This window comes from Gekko japonicus, unplaced genomic scaffold (assembly GCF_001447785.1).
Source record: "Gekko japonicus isolate JY-2015 unplaced genomic scaffold, Gekko_japonicus_V1.1 scaffold355, whole genome shotgun sequence".
Taxonomy (NCBI): Eukaryota; Metazoa; Chordata; class Lepidosauria; order Squamata; family Gekkonidae; genus Gekko; species Gekko japonicus.
In genome coordinates, this window is record NW_015167066.1 from 560,170 (window position 1) to 581,048 (window position 20,879).

General features: G+C 46.5%; 1 protein-coding gene across 1 annotated transcript in view; it reads right to left on the minus strand.

Moving 5' to 3' along the window:
• Positions 1-1,059, minus strand: part of PTCH1 (patched 1) — a 104,936-nt gene extending 103,877 nt beyond the window's left edge. The window contains exon 1 of the mRNA XM_015412665.1: positions 847-1,059. Coding sequence (XP_015268151.1) covers positions 847-1,059 — 213 coding nt within the window. The remainder of the gene's footprint in view (positions 1-846) is intronic.
• Between the last annotated feature and the right edge of the window lie 19,820 nt (positions 1,060-20,879).

Consider the following 20,879-nt stretch of genomic DNA (forward strand, 5'->3'; position numbering starts at 1 on the left):
TGTGATCGGAATTAGGAAGCAGAGCAGCCATCTAAAAGTTACAACAATATTTGTGAACGGAAGAGGGCAGCCACATGGATTTCTTGCTTTTCCCTAAAGTCTTTAAAAAAAAACACCCTCCTGTGCTCATTGAAATGAAACGATCACTGAGGAAAAGCAAGGATGTTAACTTTGAACATCCCCCCTCCCCCGCAGCAAATTTAACTCTCTTTTTCCAGACGCGATTGTTTTCCTCAGGGCAAAAAGGGGTGTGAAGGGATGTTCACTCTTGACCAGAGGGAGGGGAGACTGAAGGTAGCGATTTGTTTACAACTTTCACTCGCTTTCTCTGCAGCTGAACTCGAAAGGTTAGCTTGGCAAGACACCAGGTTTACAGGGAGCAGAGGCTACGGTGTGGCTTGAAGTGTGTGTGTGTGGGGGGGGGAGGTGGCAAGGATGAATTAAGCAGTAGAGGTCTTCGTGTTTCTTTGAAGACTTTTACTGGAGTTGGGCACAAATCAAAGCCGGAGGAGATGGCGGGGGCACCTAACGACCACCAATGCGAACAAGGGAAATTAAAACAAAGCAAAGGAGTGAAGCCATCCCGGGTAAAGTGGATGAAAGCAACTCAAGCACAGACGCAGAGACAGAGCAAGAAAAGTGGGTCCAAGACAGGAAGGAAGGAGGGCTGGCAGGGTACCGCTGAAAAGCCGCGGACATCCACACACATGCCTCACTTTCTCCCAGCCTTTTATTGGCAATCCTACCCTTTTCACCACCACCACCACCACCTCCTCTTCCCTTCCCAATACACTCTGCCTAGGAGAAAAAGAAATCCCGGCGAGGAAACGAGAGCTTGATAGGCACCTTTGCTATCTGCTCCAAGGCGAACCCTGCGTCGCAGTAGCTGGGGCGCTGCAGATATTCCAGATCGGGCGGCGTGACGCGTCTGTTCCCGCCGGTCCCTCTCCGCCTCCTGCTGCCGCTTCTGCCCGGCCGATCTGGCTCTCTACAGCCGCCTCCTTCGCCGCCGCCGCCGCCGCTGTTCTCCGGCTCGGAGGCACTAACAGCTGAGGCCATGTTGCCGCCGCAGAGCCGGGGCTGCCGCCGCCGCTGCTGTTGTTTTGGCGACCCAGAGGCTGGGTCCTCCGTGGTTCCCCCCAGCGCGCTGGGGCTGCTGCTTTGTGGCGATCCAGGGGGACCGGGGGATGGCTGGCTGGGGGGCGATTCTTCGCTGCTGCTGACAGACCAGGTCTTCATACCGCGTTGGCTGCTGCTGCTGCTGTTGCTGTAGCTGCTCCCGGCGAGTCAGACCCTGCGCCTTCCATTGCAACATTTCGCGAGGATCCGGAGGTCTTTGCCGCTGCCGCTTCCCACATCCAGTGTGCGTGTGTGAGTGGGGCCAGGGAAGCTCAGCGGGCTCGCCTTCCCCCCACCGCTTCTCCTCCGGCTTGAATTGCTCTCCAGACTCCTCGGCGTTCGGCCGCTTGAAGGAAAGCCAGACTCCCCCCGGTCTCTTTTCTCGCCAAGCAAAGCGAAGGAGGGCTGGAGAGAGCCTTGATCTCAGTGCTGCTGCTGCTGCTGCTCCGTCTCGGCGCGCACTACCATTCTGTCTGGGGGCAGAGCTGTCTCTAAGGGCTCGCCAGGCTCCCTCCTTCTCGATGCGTGTGTCTCTCGCTCTTTCTTCCTCGGCGTGTCTGCAGCCGCGAGCAGCAGCTCCCTTGCTTCAATAGATGAGCAGAGGAAGGTGGGGGGAGACTCTCTCCATTTGGATAAAGGGAAGGAGGAGGGGTGAAAGGGAGCGAGGAGAGAGAGAGGGGGAGAAAGAGCTGAAATCCCGCCCCTGGGGCTGTCAGATGGCTTGGGTTTCTGGGCTGCGATTGGCTCAAAGAGGGCAGAAATTACTCAGCAAACATGACTATTATTAGCTGCTTAGCAACAGCTCACCAAAGTAGAGAGACCACCCAGGCAGGCAACCCTTGTGTGTGCATCTCCAACTTCAGGGGAGCCTTAAAGAGATCCAGCCTTCTTTGCATGCAATACTTCCATTAAGGAATGCTTCTCTCTTTTCCCCCCACCCCCTCTTTTCTTTTTTCTTCTTTTCAAGAACGTTTTCAGCAGCGAGGAAAAAGCGTGAGAGGGAAGGAGAGGCTTTTAAAAACAAACATACGCACAGAATTTCCTTGCGATCTTCATCCTAACTCGTACTTTTATATATATATAAATATATATTTTTAAAAGGAACGAGAGAGAGAGAAAGATTTCCGAAGTCCTTAAAAGCAAATCCTTTTGGAGGCACTTTGGCCTCAAGCTGCAACGAATCCTGGGAGGTCCAAGCTGAATTCCCAGGCTTGCACAGATAATGACAGGGTGGTGGATACTGCGGTGCACAGAGCCAGATTTCTCTCTCTCTCTTTGAACCAAAGAGAAGCCTTTACAAGAAAACAACCAGTTGCATTAAGAAAAGACCACAATGAAACCTTAATACTTGAAATAACATATTTAAAACCTGAAGTAGCCAAGTTGCCTGCTGAAACTCTAGAGGACTTCCAGCCTAACAAACACGAACAAGAGCAAAAAGTGCAGCTGGCGAATACTTTCAAACACTAGATTTTTTTCCTTCCAGATTTGGCAGCCGTGCTGTTTATGTCCATGTATTTAAAATTTAGCCATGATTGGTGTGTGTGTGCGCGCGCGCGTTCCATACTTCATCAAAGCTTGTACGTGTCCCCTAGAAATAGGGTAATGTACTGTCTAGTACAGTGGTAACACTTCTATTGTCATACGCGTAAGGCGAAAGGATGTATTTTCCATTTTTCGTCTCAGACCCCAGGACTGTTTTAAGAATCTGGGAGCAAGCACCATGGTATAAAATAATGCATAATCTTACGCATAAACAGCATGAGATTGCAGTCGGTGTGCTTAAATGAGTGAAATTGCGCGCTCCCCCCCCCCCCCGGGTTTTTTTTTTGATTCTCTCCCTTCCGATGCAGAATTGAATCCGAGGAAAGAAAACAATGCTTGGGTAAAAGAGCCCAAGGTCGTTTTGCCGCGCGCGTGTGCGTCCTCCTCCCAGCCTCCACCTCGCATTTGCCGGTTCCTCCCCCACGTTCCCAGTTTTCGGGCCCCAAAAAGTTGCAACAGTTCGATATTGAACGGGATCGTAAAATAGGGGGAAGTGTTACTTTAAGAAGAACGCTCGTGTCTGTTCATTGAAGAAAGGGATGGGGGGGGACCGCACATTCAGAGAAAAGGGGAAGGCCGCGGAGGCGGGCTGGAGGTTTCACGTGACTGGCTGGTTGGCTCTGGGATTGTGCGAGGGGGACTGGGTTTTCCCTCTGCACGGAATCGAATGTTGCCGCCCCTGCTGAGTGCTCTGTTCGCAGAGTCGAAAAGGCGAATGCAGAAAGCAGGCAGAGGAAACTGAAGCAGATAATCCGTCTCGGAGCAAAAGCCTAAACTGAGCCCTAAGAAACAAGGAAGGACGCCGCTAACAGTTCCAGCCCTCTCCCCAGGAGAGAAAAATGCCAGACAAGCCATAGTACATTCCTCAAGGAGGTCTCTCCCCTTCACGTTACCCAATAGGAAGCCGCGTCGATAACTGCTGGCCAATAGGGAGACAGCGGAGAACGTTTCCATTCAGTTCTGTGCAACATCTTGAGGGTGGTGATTAGCTACGGCAGCCGCGCCTGGAGGGGCGGAGCAGAACCAGATTCTCCCCCCCCCCCCCACGCGCGCCTTCTACAGATCTTCTGGGAAATGTAATATTGTGGAGGGGGGAAGGGAGCTCGTGGAAAGGGTTCTGTTCCCTGTCGGAGGTCTAACCCTCCCTTTTTAGCCGATAATGTTCAAGAGAAGCCTGGGTCTTCCGAAATACACATGTGAGCTCTGCAAAGAGGCGGGTCCTCAGCTGCAGCGGAGGAGGGGACGAGAGCTTCTGAATTACCAGCGCTGTCCCAAGAGAAGTATTACCGTGGAATGGCAAGCTGACTGGGAATCACATTAAGCCCGTGATCCGCGAAGACAGCAACGTCACTCCGCGTGGGGCTTCGATTAGATCACTGGAGAAAGTTAACATGCTTGTTGCGGTCATAGCTGTATGACTACATTTCCCTCTTCCCGGGCAGCATCGCTGCAATGCTTTGCAGATGACGGGTATAAACATAGTGCTAGCGGGCGAGTCGCTTTATTGGAGGATTGTAGCGCTGCCAGCCCCAATCCAAACCACGTTTACTCTGAAAGAATCCCTTTCTTTCCGTTGGTCTCACTCCCAAGTAAGCCTGATGCAGTGCTAACCATTGATTCATGCTGCTGGTAAATAATTTTTGAATTGCTGCCCATTAAAATCCACCTTCTTCGGTTCCCAGGGGATCAGCCCGGGCAATTTACTCTGGGGTGTTGATAGAAAATGCAATCAGCAAGTTAGAGTAATTTGCTCGGTAAGGTCCACCTGAACATCACAGAGTGCGGATGAATGCATCGTGGCAAGGAGAAGAAATGCTTAAACATCCTGGAGCACACACCCCAAGCTGTGTATTCGTGAGTGTGTTGATTTGGAATAACTGCCTCCGTCCAGTTTTGTGGTCTTAGTCACTAAATGTGGGCCAAAATTCTCACTCAGTACATAAACATAGATCAGAGGAGTGGGAATGTTCAGCTTTATTTACAATAGAATTAATTTTGAGCATGTGCCCTTCTTGCTCTATGGAATAAAACTCTCACGAGGGAAGGCAAAAAATAACATACCGCAATCGCGGGAGGAAAGTGCTCTGTACCCACCATTAATGCTTCTATCTTCCCCAAACAACATCTCATGGGAGTGTGCCCACTAGCCCTCTGTATGTTACCAACAACCTCGCTTTTCTTCTGACATTCCTTGACTGACAAAAGTCACCACATCCCCGACCCTGAAAGCCTCTTTTCACGCACACCCTGCGTGAGTGTGTTGCATCTTCACCAACAACACAAGGTCTGCACACCCTGCGTGAGTGTGTTGCATCTTGAACAGTCTTCACCAACATCACAAGGTTTTTTAAACTGGATTCATTTGGGACAACGATCATGTCTACTTTATAACCACCGCCAGGAGCACAGATAACAATCTATTCCACTAGTGCTGGAGAGGGGGAGGGGAGTGTCACTCTTTGGAGCTCTTTGAACATCAAGCGTTTCTATATCATTTCCTGGTCATTATCATCAATGATAGCCGCTCTTCATTACAAGGGGGCAACAGGACAAGGCTGCTGTCTCGCCGTGGTTCTGCATCCTGAGCTGTAGCGGGAATAGAGCCTCAACCAGGAACAAGGAGGAGGGCATCTCGTCAGACCTTTCCCAGTGACCTCTTGTGAGCTTCTCACTCCTTGGTCAGGCGGTGAATTAGTGATCGACAGTGCAATCCTTGGCAGGGTTAGACCCTTATGAATCCAACAGAATCAAGGGGCTTTTTAGGTTTGCACTCTTGTACTTTTCCTGTACCTTCGGGGCCTCTGAAAGAATGCTCTGCCCGCCAGCATTAACAGGTTTCCGCTATAGGTCCCAGCACTTATCCACTGCGATGTGCTAGGCACTGTACAAGAACATAGCAGTGTAATACAAGCTTTCAACTAAGTTTAGCACTGCTCAGGTTTGCACCCATGGACGTCCTGCAGTGGTGATAGGCCTGTTTAGACATAGGCCTGGTTAAGTACTGAGATCCGAGGGTTTAGGGCTCCACGCATATGCATATTTACTTGGGAGTAAACTTCAGTTTCAGCACAGTGGGACCAATGTTCCCTCTAAGCTGTGGAGTCCTGTGAGCAAAAATTCTACTTGGTGAGCTACTGGTATTAAAGCTGTGAGAGAGCGATTTGGCTGCTGCATCAATTAGTTTGCTGTGGAGCCCTCCTTCCTGAGCTGAGACAAAAATGGTACTGAGATCCGAGGGTTTAGGGCTCCAACCCTATGCATATGCATATTTACTTGGGAGTAAATTTCAGTTTCAGCACAGTGGGACGTTTCCACTAGGCATGCACAGGATTGGACTCAGTAGTCCCTTGGTTTCAATGAGACAAATGTGCTCCTTTGTGATTTGGACTGTGGCCGTTGCATTGGAAGGACACTGACATCTGGAGCACCACGAAGCCAAAGTTACGCACTTTTAAGGCCCACTGATTTCAACTGGAAGGAGGTAAGCAGAGTGGGAAGAAAGTTTTAAGGGACTTAAAACGGTGCTTAATCATCGAGCCCTTTGCAACTGGCATGAACATTCCACAGCTCTCACTGATATGTCATTAACAGCACCACTGCATCCAGCACCAGCTTGGAGATATAAAAACATTTGACTGCAAATTCACCACTTCACTTTACAGCTTGGTCCCATCTCGGGAGGAAGTCGTATAGAGTTCAGTAGAGTAGAACATTCTGCAGAGTAAACATGACTAGGGCTGAGCTTAAAAGCGAAGGACGCTTTTATGGATTTGGGTTTTTCTTTTCTTTTTTAAAAAATCCCACATTACAGATCACTCTTCCCACCCACACCCACCCCTCTTTGCAAAGCCCTTATCCGAGGTCGGTTTCCAAAGCTCAATCTGGAGGCTCAAATTTAACAAGCCCTATCTTAATATCCTCCTTGCTCAGGCCGTCTCTCTCCCTGTGGTCTGGTTCGCTTCATACACAAGAGATGAATTACCCAGGGATCTAATTGGTCTTGTTTCTGTATCCCCCCCCCCCCCGTGTCAGTGTAAAAGTCTCGTCTCGACTTGGGTGGTCAAAGCGAAGGATGCCCCCAATTTGCCTCTTTGCTAACGCACGCCGAAAAGGGCGGCTGCCGCCCTGACAGCGATCATGTGACTCCTAATCAATCTGTCCTCTTTATTTACTTTTGCAAGCGTTGTTACCTACAATGTGCACCCAGACATCGCGGTTTGTGAACTTCAACAAATCACCAGGATCTTGCTGCGGATCTGAGGAACAGCCGCCTTTCTATATGGCCTTCAGAGGCCCGGTCGAGATACCCTGCCTGCCAGCTCAGCAGATGCGGCCTGGCGTGGTCTTTCGACGTGGCCTGAGCAAGTGGCAAGAACTTGGAGGCCTCAGGCGCACAGACCGGTCTCCTCTAGCCTGCCTTTCCTTTTACAACTTGCTCGGGTCTAGATCTTAGACCCTCTTGCAAGGCAGAAACCGCCATTTCCTTCGAAATCTCCTTTGGCGCGGCAACCAGCCTATCAGCTTACCCCGTGCAAACAAACGACGCGCCTAGAAGCCCGTGCACTACCATACAGAAAGCCTTCCTATGGGGCAGAGATTTAAAACGTTTCGATCTGTGCTTGTCATGGATCACAATGAACGTTGCACAGCCTGGACTCTGGAGCATCCGGTTACAATCATACATGAAAACAACATTGACATAAACGACCTGCTGCCCAGTGTTAAGTGGGGGTGGGGGAAGAGAGACGCGTCTGCCCCCAAAGGTCCTGTAATTGACGAGGATCACTTCAGGGCCTCTTGCGTTGCGCGGGCCTGATAGACGTGTAATCCCATCCTCCGGGTTTACCCGAAGTTAAACCCCGTGGTATTCTATCGGCCTTACTCCAAGGTAAGCGAGTACAAGGTTTCTTTGTTATTCTTTTATTACTAAGTAATAAACATTTGCGATGTACAGAAGCCTCCTTAGGACACACACACACACCCCCCCAGTAAACCGGGAGGTGCCATTATTTCCCCCTGTCGGCCAGCAGGGACCGGTGGACAAGAGACAGGGAAAGAACCGAGCTGCGCAGCGAGTCAACAGCCGCAGAAACACCCCTGCACTGAGATCTGCCGGTACAGCTCTGTGGCCACTGGACAAGGCTGCCCCTCACGGCTTATAGTCCAATGTAGCGAGGGCTCGGCGGCAGAAGACAGGCCTCGCAGTCGAAAAGGCTCCAGGTCGCTCTCCTGGCACTGCCAGTGAAAGGGGGAGCGGAGGGGGGGGGCAGGAGGCGTTGGGAGACCTTGGGAAGCCCGCCTAGAAGATACTCAGCTAGACGGGGTTCCACTCGATATCAAGGTTGCAGACCTCAACCGAAGGCGGTGATTTTGGGGTAGGGTTAGGGAGTGTGTGGGGGGGGGGACCACACACGTTAAATCAAATCAATGGGACTCACTCAAGAGCAAAGGTGCTTTAGGGTGGAAAGAAGTCCCGTTGGTTTGAAAGCAAGTTGCATTCACATCAGTAGGCCATATTCCCAAGTACTTGGGGGGGGGGGGACTCATCGATTTAAAGTTCAAGCACGCATCGAATTGTTTAAGATGAGACAGTCCCTAGGGGAGTACTTCGGGACTCTTCTCCTGCGCCTGTGTTTCTGCCTAGCGTGCACACTTCCAACCTTCTTAAAAAAAAAAAAGCCTCGGAAGTCAGATAAGGCAGCCCAGAGAACAATTTGTTATACTGACTGAGTCATTCACGGCCCTTCTTTCCCATCTTTGTCTGGCCGCCTTCCCCTTCAGCATCTTGCGCGGCGGAGGCCGAGGCGGTGTTCAGAGAGGCATTTGGCAAAGTGCACGCCGGGGCTTGGGAAAGGCCCCCGAACGGCCCCCTCCCGCCTTCCTTGTCTGTCCCCTCCTCGGGAGCGCAAGAAAGGGAACTGCTCGAGCCAACTTGTCAAAATAATGCGGCTAATTACCCCTGATCTCCTTTAATGGAAAGCTGCTCCGCACGCCACAAAGGAGCGAACGAGGGATCTGCGGCCACAGAGACGCAGGACAGCGCAGGCATTCCGCCCCGCAGAGCTCTCCGGGCTAATGTGCTGCCGCCAGAAGGCCAGGGAGCCCCGAGTTCATCGGGGTGGCCGGCCCCCACGCTAAGGAGCATGGGAATCGTACCCCAAGGCCGGGTAGGGAGTGTTCACTCAAGCCACCATGGGGCAAGGATGCGCAGGCGTCAGGACCCAACAGTGGCTGGTACACAGCTCTACCTGTAAATGTGGTGCCTGCCACCATCATTCTGGGTTTTCTTAGGATTTTTTGTTTGTTTGCTTTTGTTTTTGAGAGGACAGAGTAGGAGAACCATGTCTGGAGGATGCAGCTGTTCAAACACCTGTCTGTACAACTATCATAGTACAACACCTCTGACTTTTTGGCCTGTGGTTACAGTAGAGAAAGGCATACGACAGGAAAGTTGAAACTGGGTCCCTCTTAGAGACTGGGATCTGAAGCATCCTGGGTTTGGAAAGTCTGAAAGCTACTGCTCTAGGGAGTAGCTGGCCATAAACACCAAATAGCCATTCAGTGTGTCATAAAACACTTTTATCACCATGAGGACTAGAAACTTGGTCTTTAAAACAATCTGACCTTCTACTGGTGTCAGATCAGTAGAAGATATATAGTAAAGATATATATCTTTAAAGAGAGGCAAACTCATGCTTTCCTGGAAACTACTTCCTAGTATGGGAGTGCTTCTTCCTAATCTGAAATTTGGATTAGTTACTTAGTTAAAAGTGTTATTGTCATTATGTGGCAATTAGAAAAAGAAAGGTTTTGCACATTCTCAGAGGTCTTAGATCCTTTCTAAAACAAGATCTTTATATCATATGTTTTTGACCTCACATAAGCTCTGGGACATGTAGAAAAATGTAGTATTTCTGTGTAGGGTGAGCATGTGTCTTGTCTCTCTTGCATGCATGGGTGAGCATGCCCATGAACATAGATCCTGGAAGGGAAGTTGCTGGGAGAGAGGCACACCCATTCTTCTGGGCAGCCTACGTTTTTATGTGGACCTGCCTATATGAAGGGGGGGGGGGAGCTTGAATTTTAAACAGTGATGGCTCAGCTGATGATGCTCAGCAGTCACTTATATCCTGGGAGTCACTATGAAAGCTAAGGGAAGGACCGGAGCAAGCAAACAGAGGGAACCCAGTCAGCTGAAAAGACCATGGCAATTCTGCACTATCTACCAACACCAGGAGGGCCAGCAGAACTGAACTGTTTCTGGACTGTCTCACTCTAGACCAATCTGCAAAGCACCGGCTAGTTCAGCACACGCAGAATGATTTGGGGAGCAAGCCAGAGCAGGTCCCATATTATACAACAGGGCTTACTTCCTGGGAAGTGCCATTAGAATTGTAGCTTTTGCCACCAGGATGACTAGAAAGTTGGTCTTTAAATAAACACACCTGGCATCTTATTTTTCCCCATGGGAGAATATTGTTGATGCTCCTACTAGAACGTTTAACTCCCTGCATTTAGAAAACCAGCAAGCCAAGGAGATGGGTTTCACTTAAGTTCCCTCTCACCTATTTTTTTTCTTATATATAAAGAAATGTTTCTTTTTGGAGCTGGAGCATTCAAACGTGGAACCAACTCCAGCAGTGTATCCAGGTAAAGCTGATGGTTTGACTCGTCTGATTGTATAAACTGGGCTTCATCAGCTGTCATAGTTTAAGGGAGTGGATGTGGCATATCCCGAACAGATTGACATGCACATCCAGCCTATACATTGCAAAGAATGAGGTGGTTGACTGAGTGACAGTTGAATTTGGTATCCCTTAAATTGCATATTGGGGTAGGACACCAGTATCTTTAAAGCTCCCCCCCCATCTCCACCTCTCTACAAGTAGTAAATGAGCAACTCAGGGAGTAATGTTTAACATGAGCATTTCCCTGATGTGCTGGTTTACTACACACAGACAGTTTTTTACATCCAAACATTTAACAGCCCTCCTTCAGTCTGACCATCTCCTTCTGTACGGGTACAACCTTTGAAAAAGGGAAGAAGGTGGCATTGGTGTCTTCTTAGCAAACGCCCAAGAAACCTAGATCGAATCCCTTGTTCTGCTGAAGTGTGCCTTCTTATAGGCTAAAGTTACACCAACCAATAAGTAGTAGCTTTCCTGGGGAGAGCATCTTTGTCTTGCTTACTCACCCTCCAGCCTCCCATTGGGAATAAGGCAGGTTGTTCATTTTCAGGATCTCTGCTGTGGAACCTGGCTGTAAGAGGTGCAGAGAGAGCTGAGCAACACAATCCCTCTGGCCCACTGCTGGATCAACAAATTTATTAGCGATATAGGCGTGAGAAATGAAAAGAAAGTAAAACAATTCAGGCTCAGTGTCTGCCTTTCTTTCATACTGCTAATCCGGTTTACACATCACGCCTACATGTCTCAATAGGGCTTTATACACTGGGGCAGAGAAAATAAAGGGTGTGGGTGTGTGGACTAAGGACAAAATCAGAGAAGACCAAGATACTTTAATTCCTAGTGATTCTGACTTGTCATTTTTTCTCTCCTGTATTGTGCATGCAATTCAAAAGAAAGGGAGGGATCTCTTCCTTTTCTTTGCACTGTTCCTTTGCACAGAAAAGGAGGGAGGGAGGGAGGGAGAGAGAGAGGCTTGTCTGGAAATCTCTCCCTTGCTAGAACATTGTTAGCTTATTATCACCCTGCCCCACAATCCACTAATAAACTAACACAGAAATTGGACTGACCCATCAGAAATAAATGCTGTGGAGAAAAACATCCTTGGAATGTGCTTGTGTCCATCAACGCAAGATGCCAGAGACCTTCATCTGGGCTCCAGGTTTTATTTGTGAACTGCTTTGAAATTGTAAGGCTGGATCTCTCTCTTTGTGCCATTTTCCAGGCACAAAGATCAGGTTGTCCTATGGAGTCTTCTCACAGACAAAACTTCCATTGAGGAAAGTGAAGACACCCACTGAACACACCATTCCCTGTAAGTGATGGACATACAGTTTACTGGAGGAAAAACAAAAATAAGGATGGGATACAAGCCTGTCTTTAAAGGTTCCCTGTTCTAACAGTGGTATCTGCTGCCAAGAAGGAATACAGGTTGCACTGAAGCCAAGCCTTGGCTATGAAGCTCTGGTATTTAGCAGGTTTTGAATGATTCCCAAACAACCCACACTACAGAAGTTGGACTAGGACCCAGGAGGAAGGGGTTTGGGTTCCGAGTCCTGAGTACTCACAAAACTCCCTGGTTGGCTCAGAAGTTACTGTCTATAATGCTAAGCACTAAAATTTTGAAGTAAGTCAGACTTCCTGATGTAAACTGAACTTTATGTTGATTGTGGCAGGCCTCAGTATCCCATCTGTAAAGTTGGATCATCCCCTGTTCCTCGGGGCTATTGGGAGGATATAGCAAAAGAGTACTGAATTGTAAGGCCTTTTCCACAACAGAAGTGACTGAAACTGCACATATACTTGAGAACCTTCTGGAGCATAATGGAATTGACTTTCTGGCAAACATGACTGGATCAGGTTGGCCAAAGTGAGGCTCGTTTAACATCCAAGACCCTTTGGGCAACTGAGATGCAATACCAGTAACACTACTTATGACTCTGCCTTTTCCTTGTAGCAGTCGTGTCCACATGACCCATGCATACCAAACATTAATCCCATTTAAGTAAAATGTTTCATGTGAAGGTCAGTCATAGAGAGCAGCAAAATCAACATATTAAAGGCATGCAGGTGACCAGTAAGGACCAGCTTTTTAGTCACTGAGTTTCCATCACCTCACAAAGCTTGCCTTCAGGCTCCATTACCAAATGTTGCCTTCTGTAAGTGCCTAGCCCTCAACCATTCCACTCTCCTAAAGATGATACTTCACACATCACTGTCACTAAATGGAACCAGCACCCCTTGCTGTTCTTGGGGCTGTGAAGCCCTGGAGTGTGCAGAAGCCACCTTCAGAAGCGCCCATGAGCTACAGTCAGAATAAACAGGGCATTTGTGGCACCTTCAAGACCAACACTATTTCGCTCTGGCACAAGCTTTCCTTGTCCAAAACCCACTCCTTCAGATGCTCTGCATAGGTCCTGATCAGGAGAGATTACATGTCACCCCGACCCTCAACAGGCTAGCCTGGAACTCAGTTCTGCTATCTGGAATGGGTCCAGCTTCCCAGTTAAGGACACGTTCTTGGGATCGCATCCCTTGGAAAGGCGAAAATCAAATGGCAGACTCGAGAGTAGTCTCAGGTTAGTCTAAAGGACTCCTAGTGTATGAGAAAAGGTCTCCCCAGCTAAAGCAGGCAAATGTTGCAGGCGGAGAGACCTCAGATTCAACCTGGTAAGGCATCTAACTTGGCTCCCTTCTAAACCCACGGCTTTAAATTAAAATTAAACTACTGTGTGTGGTGGTGGGGGGATTGCTCGAGATTATCTTCAAGGTTCCTTTTCCTTAAAGGGGGGGGGGAATCCAGCGAGGCGTCCAGCAATTTCCACTGCCAGAAAGCAAACTTTCCTTCATCTTCCCTTCCCCTCTTCTCGGTCGCACACTTTCTCGCCTAGAATCAGTAGTAGCCCAGGGGGCCTGGTTAGCGGAAGGCAGGGTAGCGACCCTTCCAAGCGTGAAAATGGGATCCAAGAGACCCCCCTGGGCATGAATTATCACCGATCAGTTCCATTTATCCCGCAGCGGCGGCAGCCCTGACCACCACTGGGGAAAGATGAGATGGCGTGTGTGTGTGTGTGTGTGAGAGAGAGAGAGAGGGAGAGAGCGCTCTAGGTACAGTGACAAGAGCGATGCAAGGGATGACCCTCCTCTCCGTCTTGTAAAAAGCCGCCCTGGGTTTCCTTTCTCTTTTTGCATCCCCCCCCCCCCAGCTCCCCGCTGGTCCCACCATTGAATCAGATGCCACTTCGCCGAAGGATTTGCCATCTGCCACAATCTCTGCTTCGGTTCAGGCACACATCCATGCATCCCCCCCCCCCCCTTTCTGTCTCGGTTTTGGGATCACAGGCAGTTTTGGGTGTGTGTTTGCATTTTTTTTTTCCTTTTTACTTACCATCTCCCCCCTGAGCCCCTCGATGGGGCAGGGTGAGCTGCTGGTGGGGTTGGTCAATTTCATTCAGTGCCGCCGAGGCAGAGGTCTTTGATAGGAGGACATCAGATTGCCTTTTCCTGATCCTTTCCTGCTTTCCTCCAGACCCCTCTTCTTCCACTCCCCCGCCCCCCTCCCGGTCTCCGAAAGGAACAGAAAGTGTAAAAAAATAATAATCCTTCTAGGTTGCAGGCATTCTGCAGAGTGTAGCGAAGGCTCACAATTGCCTGCCTGTTTCTATTAAGCGCTCCATCGTCCTCTCCATGTGGGTGGTCTGGCTTTCTCAATAGGCAGGACCTGTCAGGGTCACGTGATGGATCCGAAAAACGTTACCCTTTTTACAATAAACTCAAGGAAAGCAAAGTAAACCAAAGTAACGTGCTATCAGCACATCCCCTCCTGGGTAAATAGGCAGGAAAGCCTGCTTGAGAAGGTCCCTAAAGTCGATTCCAGGCATGAAATTGACAAAGTGGCTACAACAGCCCTCTGCCTCCCTCCTCGCAGCCCTTTCCTTTCCTTTCTCCGGCTCCCTTTTCCTCTCCATGTTCATTGGAAATCAGCTCCCATCCTCACAGCACATACAGCTTCTTCTTTCATCTTACTCATAGCTGGATTTTAGCTTCAGTTGCTTTTCTCATCCATCTGGGAAGCGAAAGATTGGGGGGCCCTCTGCAAAACGTGAGGGGGGGGGGCATGTGCCAGAATGCAGTTGCTCTTGTTAAAACAAACACAGGGTTGAATCAAATGTAGACTGAGGAGAAAAAGGGGACCAGAGTTTTCCTTTCTCTGCTGAAATGTTTACCCATTCCACCCACTGCTTGGTTTACAAATGTTTGGCCCTGCAGGATTTACCTTCATCCTTCCAAATTTTTTTTTTAATGGTTCACTGGGAAGATATTTGTCTGCACACAATGCAAAGCACAATGATTCACCCAGTTGTAGAAAATATCTTATGGTTACTTTGGTCTCCCCCTGCCACTAAAACTCATTGATGGTTAAGATTTTAGGGGGGGAAATACAGAGTATAAACACCACGCCTAAAAAGTTGTTCAGTAGAGATTTGATACAATACATTTTTATTTTAAAAACTCTTTATTTTCATTGCTGTATACATGAGTGACATGCAGACCTCTGGAAGTATGTTAGGTACCATGTCTCTAGTATGTTTCCTTGTATTTTGATCATGGCCAAACTGAACTGAACCATCCTTTATTTTGCAAATATTTCTCTCAAGCATAATTTCATCGATGCCTTACAGCAGTAGCATTAGTTTCTTCAATGTTCTTACAAGTAGATGGATTGGGAGGAGAGGATATTCCCAGGCAAAAGGTGCTACTCAATAATAATAGTCTGGGGTCCCCCCCTTTGTGTAACAGTGAGATGTGAGTTGCAGGTTTCCCCCCCCAGATCCTGCACATGTGGTGCCTGATTCATGTGGTTTCTTTTATTTATTTCTGCAAATTTTATCCCACTCCTTTCCCCACCAAGCAAGGCTTAAGGTGGTTTCAGGTCATGTGACTATTTCAGGTCAAGAAAATGGTATGGGGTAAAAGTTTAAGCCCCTTCTCCATGCATGCCACAGTCTAGATCTAAATTAGGCACCATACATTCTGGAATAGAGGAGAATCTGAAAGTCATGTCTGAATGCTGTGTGGGGTGGTGTGACCCCAGAATCCTACAAGGAATAAGGGGTATAGCGCCCCCCTGGTCTCCCCTATAACCAATCAGTAAAGAATTTTCAGGGGCTCCCCACCCACATAAAGAACAAAATTTGCTATCAAAAGTAAAGAAAAAATGTTATCAGTTGACTATGTTTAATTATTGAATAATGTCAGCTGCCTTGAACTGTTCCTATTCATGTCATTGTTCTGTTTTGCATTGTAAAATATGACCAGTGAATGTGACTCATAACTGCCATGCCACACTGGCTCTCACCTTTCCCTCTATGGTACAGCTAGCTCTTTTTGCATACTGAAATATTGTACACAAAGCTCATAGTGTTGGCTCTAAATAAATGCAAAACAGAGTACAACTCTGGACCTAAAACATTCAAACTATGGTTTAGTGCAGTAAGATACAGTGCTTCCATTGATTTCAGTGGGATTTAAACATGCATACCTGTTGTGTTGTATTGCTTCCTTGCTTTAAAGAAGGCCCCAAAGGTTTAAGTGGAATTTAAGTCCATTGGCTTCTACAGAATACATTTCCATGCATTTTAGGAGGTAATGCTTGAATAAGCTCCATTGTATGTTTTGCTCATGTTTGCTCAGATCTCTTCCTCTTCCCACCTTTTTCACACTATGTCACATTGTATATAAGTGGTTTGAGTAGTGGTGAGATAAAATGTGTATGCTTGGTTCAAATTAAAGATCTGGATGCATATCAAAGGCCTCATGTGATTGCTTCAATATATACTCAGTGGAGAAAGAAGCCAAGTTGCACCACTTAGCCTCTCTACTTCACCTTATCATGTCAGAAATGACCATGTGACTTGGCTCTGATATGTCATCTAATTTACAAAGCAGCACCTCAATATTACTAAACATTCATGCTGTTGCAACTGCTTATAACACTCTTGTAACGTTGTATTTTGTGACACTCTACAGGTACAGCAACTGGTACACTCCTTATTTACTATGTATCCTTCTTATTTATTAGGGCAGCTAGTTTGGATGAGTTAGATTAGAAGATACAGTCCTCAATATTCTTCTCCAGAAAGTTAGGAGACTGCAGCACCTAAAATCATTATTGAAGTCCATCATGCCATCTTGATCATAAACACATCATGTAGAAGAAAGTTCCACATAAATCGAGAGGATTTACTTCCATTTAGGCCTGTCAATGGATTAAAGATTTTTGTCAAAATTATGGCATCGTGGGCCATCTTTTGGTTTTTTTGCCATCAGGTCTCAGCCAACTTATGGTGACCTCATGGGGTTTTCAAGGCAAGAGGTGTTCAGAGGTGGTTTGCCATGGCCTGGCCTCTGCTTTGCAAGCCTGGTATTGCTTGGTGGTCTCCCAGCCAAACACTGACCAGGGCTGCTTAGCTTTCAAGGTCTGACAAGATCAGTCTCGCCTCGGCTATGCAGGTCAGGGCAGGCAACCGAAGCAGAAGTAACCAAAAGAGGAGTAACACACACTTCCAGTTGTTTGCCCATACCAGCAGTCTGGTATTATTTTGTACCAGATGCAACTTCAGAGCATTTTTAACATGCTTCACATAAAGTGAATTATGATAATCCATTCTGGTTATCACCAGGGCAGGAGTATCCATGGTCAGATCTCTTCTGTGTAGAGCATAGTTGGTGAACCAGCCAAAGCAAGGTGCCGCTTGCCACAGCTGAAACATCACGATCTAGGAACACCAGCTGATGCAGGAATGAATACCCTAAGCTGTGTTTCTGAGAATTCAAGGAGTGTGCAACCCCATCTAATGACGATATGGAACCAGCCTCCTGGTCAGTTCTGTTTCTGATCTCTTGATGAGTGTACGTTGATCTTGTCAGGATTAATTTCAGTTTTCTAGACCCATCTAGTCTATTATTTATTCCACATCCTGGTTCAGAGCTTCCACTACATTCCCAGGACCAAAAAAGAGAGAAGGAGCTGTGTGTCATCTTCATACTGATTTCCAGGCAAACTCCCCAGCAGTTTCACATAGAAGTTAAGCAGCATGGAGAACAGAATTAAATCATATGGCAATGTACAAAGTTCACAAGACTGTTGGTCCAATAAGTTACTGATTCATGCAAAGAAACTGCATGAAATAAATTCTTTTAAATGATGCCCCTGAATAGGTTCCCATTAATCTTCATTGATTAGCATCTAACAAACTAGATGCATTTACTATTGGCTACTTCCGACTCTAGTCTCACTCAGATTGAAAAAGCTAGATAGTGGCTTTACTGGAAGCTTCTGAGGATGGGAAATAGAGGAGACAAAGAGTTTGGAGAAGGAAAGAGGGTTCCCCCCCCCCCAATGTCTGCCCAAAGTTTAATGTATTGATACATCATCAAAACTTTTACAAAATGAAATGGGCTCTTTCTTTGAGTCTGGTAAGTTGTTTCAAAATACACATTTGTTAGCAAATGTTAGCAAAAGGGATGGGGCAAGCAGAAAATGAGAAGTGTCCCCCCCCCCACCTGAGGAAAAAATAATTTGCTTGAGACTCAAGAGAGTGACTGTTAGTCTGGAAACACAGTACTTCGCTAGATGGATCAGATGGTCCACACAGGATAAGGTATGAATTCCTAGATCTGACTGAATGGAGTCTTGGGTCACACATCTGGTTGGTAACTGTCAGTTTTCACACACACATTTTTATGTTGGGCACCCGCAAATATGCTTGCTAGATGTTGTTAATCTAATGATGAAATAGCTTTAGGTCTGATACAAACAATATTATCTTCCATGTGTACATTTGTGTATTCACATAACCGTGCTTCTTTTCATATGCTGCACAGATAGACTTAAGACTTTTCTACATGCAAATTCTACACATGACTTTGGCCATAAACGGGAGAGTCTGAACATCAGATAGATAGATAAATAAATAAATAGATAAGTTTTATTCATGGCAATTGACCAACACATAAAACAATGTCACTTTGTAACATGGGTAAAAGATATCGTATTCAAATAGGAACAAAATTTTAAGACTGGTTAAAAACACCATAAAAACCATAATGGTTAAAATTAATAAAAATCTTAATTCTCCTCTTTTCGAGCTACTATAGATTGTCTAATTCTTAGGGCAAGCCATCTGAACCTAGCCACCTGATAAGTAACTTCTGCCCGGCTATCCAATAGCAAATTTCTTAAAGGGCAGATTCTTTGCTTGCGAGAGAGAGAGAGAGAGAGGGAATGTCTTAGGGAAAGGAAGAGACTTGCGGAATTGAACATCAGAATGTTTCCATGCCATCTCCTGCTACTTTTGATAGGTTTGGATCTACACGCAAAAAAAAATAAAAATGGAAGCAGACTGTTTTGGTTGAGTATGCATATGGAGATTTTGTTGTTGTTGTTCAGTCGCACAGTTAGTTATATTTCAATAAGCCACCTCCCATTTCAGTTCAATGCTAGAATTAGTCAAAAGTTGAAAACAACAACCTCCAGCCTCTTTTGAAACTTTCAACATGTTTTGTTTTGCTTTGGGCTCCTATCAGGTGCTCCTTACGGTTCTGAACTAGGGTTGCCAACAGGAATGGAGAAAAATGTTCTATCCCTTCAACAGAGGCTTAATGTGTAGAAATGGGCTGCTGAAGCTTTTCTGGCTTAGAGCCAAATAATATCACCTAGTAAATAACACCCTAATAAGACTGAATTAGAGGAACAGGCATCCCCCCCCCCCAGGCAGTCAGTATCCCTAGCAGTGTGGGTCCCAGAATTACTGTGTTAGTTCACAGGAGGGTTGCCAACTGTCTGGAGAAAAATAAAGTGTCCAATTCCTCTATAATACAGGCCTAATGGGATGCTATTTACCGGGTTATTTGCCTCTGTGCCAGAAAAGCTTCAGCTGATCACAGTGAGCCTCTATTAAATGGGCAGGATATTTTTCTCTAGGTTTCTTTGGCAACTCCAACACTGCAAAAAGAGACACCCCCTTCACCTGAAGAAGCAGAGGATACTAGGGGTTAATAATACTAGGAAGGAAAATGAAAGAAAACCCATCAGGTTTGGCTTAAGACTTCAGGTCCCCAAATTTAAGAGAAGTAAATTGTTTCTGATTAATGGGTATATTTGGCTAGCACTGGTTGAGTGGTTTTCAGTAGCTCCTACAGCTTTCATGCATCAGAAAAATAAACTGTATCTTTGTAATGTAAAGGCTACTTTTTAACTGTAAGCAAGCATAAAAACACTACCAAATGGAGGGTGCACTGGAAGAAATGTGGGATTAATGGAATGTTATTGGAATTGTTTTAAAAGTTCTTTCTTTTTTAAAAAAACGGTTATTTTTATGGGAAAGAAAGAATTTCTTTGTCCTTTTTCACAAGGTCACGGTGGAAAACTTTGGCCTTTACACGAGCAACTCGGCAGGGGGGAAGGTGGAATAGTACCACACAGAACAGTAAACTTTGCATTATTTCATCATGGAAACCTCAAAAGACATCCGCCAATGACCTAGCGACTTTTGACTAGAAAGATCTTGTGCCTTATAACTAGGACTGTTTAATCTGCCTATGATTACATGCTCACATACTCTTCTCCAGAGATCTTAGTGCATTTTATGTGCGAGTCCCAGTGATTTTGATGAAGGAAGCATATCAGTATGCACAAAGTATGTATGGAAATCTACATTTTCCTTGCAGGTGTGAGAACATTATGCCTGCATCAGAGGAGTCAGTGCCCTTAGCTTAGACACATAGAATTCTTAAGGCAAACTGTTTTTTCCCTTCAAGTACCTTCAAATGTATCTCATTAAATTGCTGTTCAGTACTGTAAAATTATCATTGTGTCTGGGTTTTTGTTGTTGACGATGATTAAACGAATACTATTAAAATCTATAAAAACTGATCCTGAAAGGATGGGAGGGGGCTTCATGATGTCATAGGTATCAGCCAATCAGCTCTGGCTTCTGCTGTAAATGAGCAAAACTGACTTCTCCTCAGCTTAGTTTTACAAGGAAGATTGTACAAATGGTTATTGATTGCCTGGAGAGAGAGAAAAATGTCCTCTTTAACAGAGGCTTAATGGTAGTTATTTACCAGGTGATGCTACTTACCTCCATGGCATGAAAAACTTCAGCAGTCCATTCTCACATATTAAGCCTTTATTTAAGGGACAGGACTTATTTCTCCAGGCCTGTTGGCAACCCTAATTGTACACATGACTATAATGGGCTGCATGAAGTTTCACAGTCATTGGAACTGCTCTGATTTGTATATATGGCAGTACTGAATGCCAGTTTTCTTTTTTACAGAGAATATTTCTGTTCACCTTGTGTGGTAGGAACTTTGGCACCCCTAGCAGGTCTGCTTCCTTTGGGCTTCAGGTTCTTTGAAACAGCCTGTTCAGTTACAACCATACAGTCTGAATGAGGTGAGGTTGCAGAATCAAATGCATAGGCAATTATGGATACGCAGCAAACTGACCCCCCCCCATCCTAA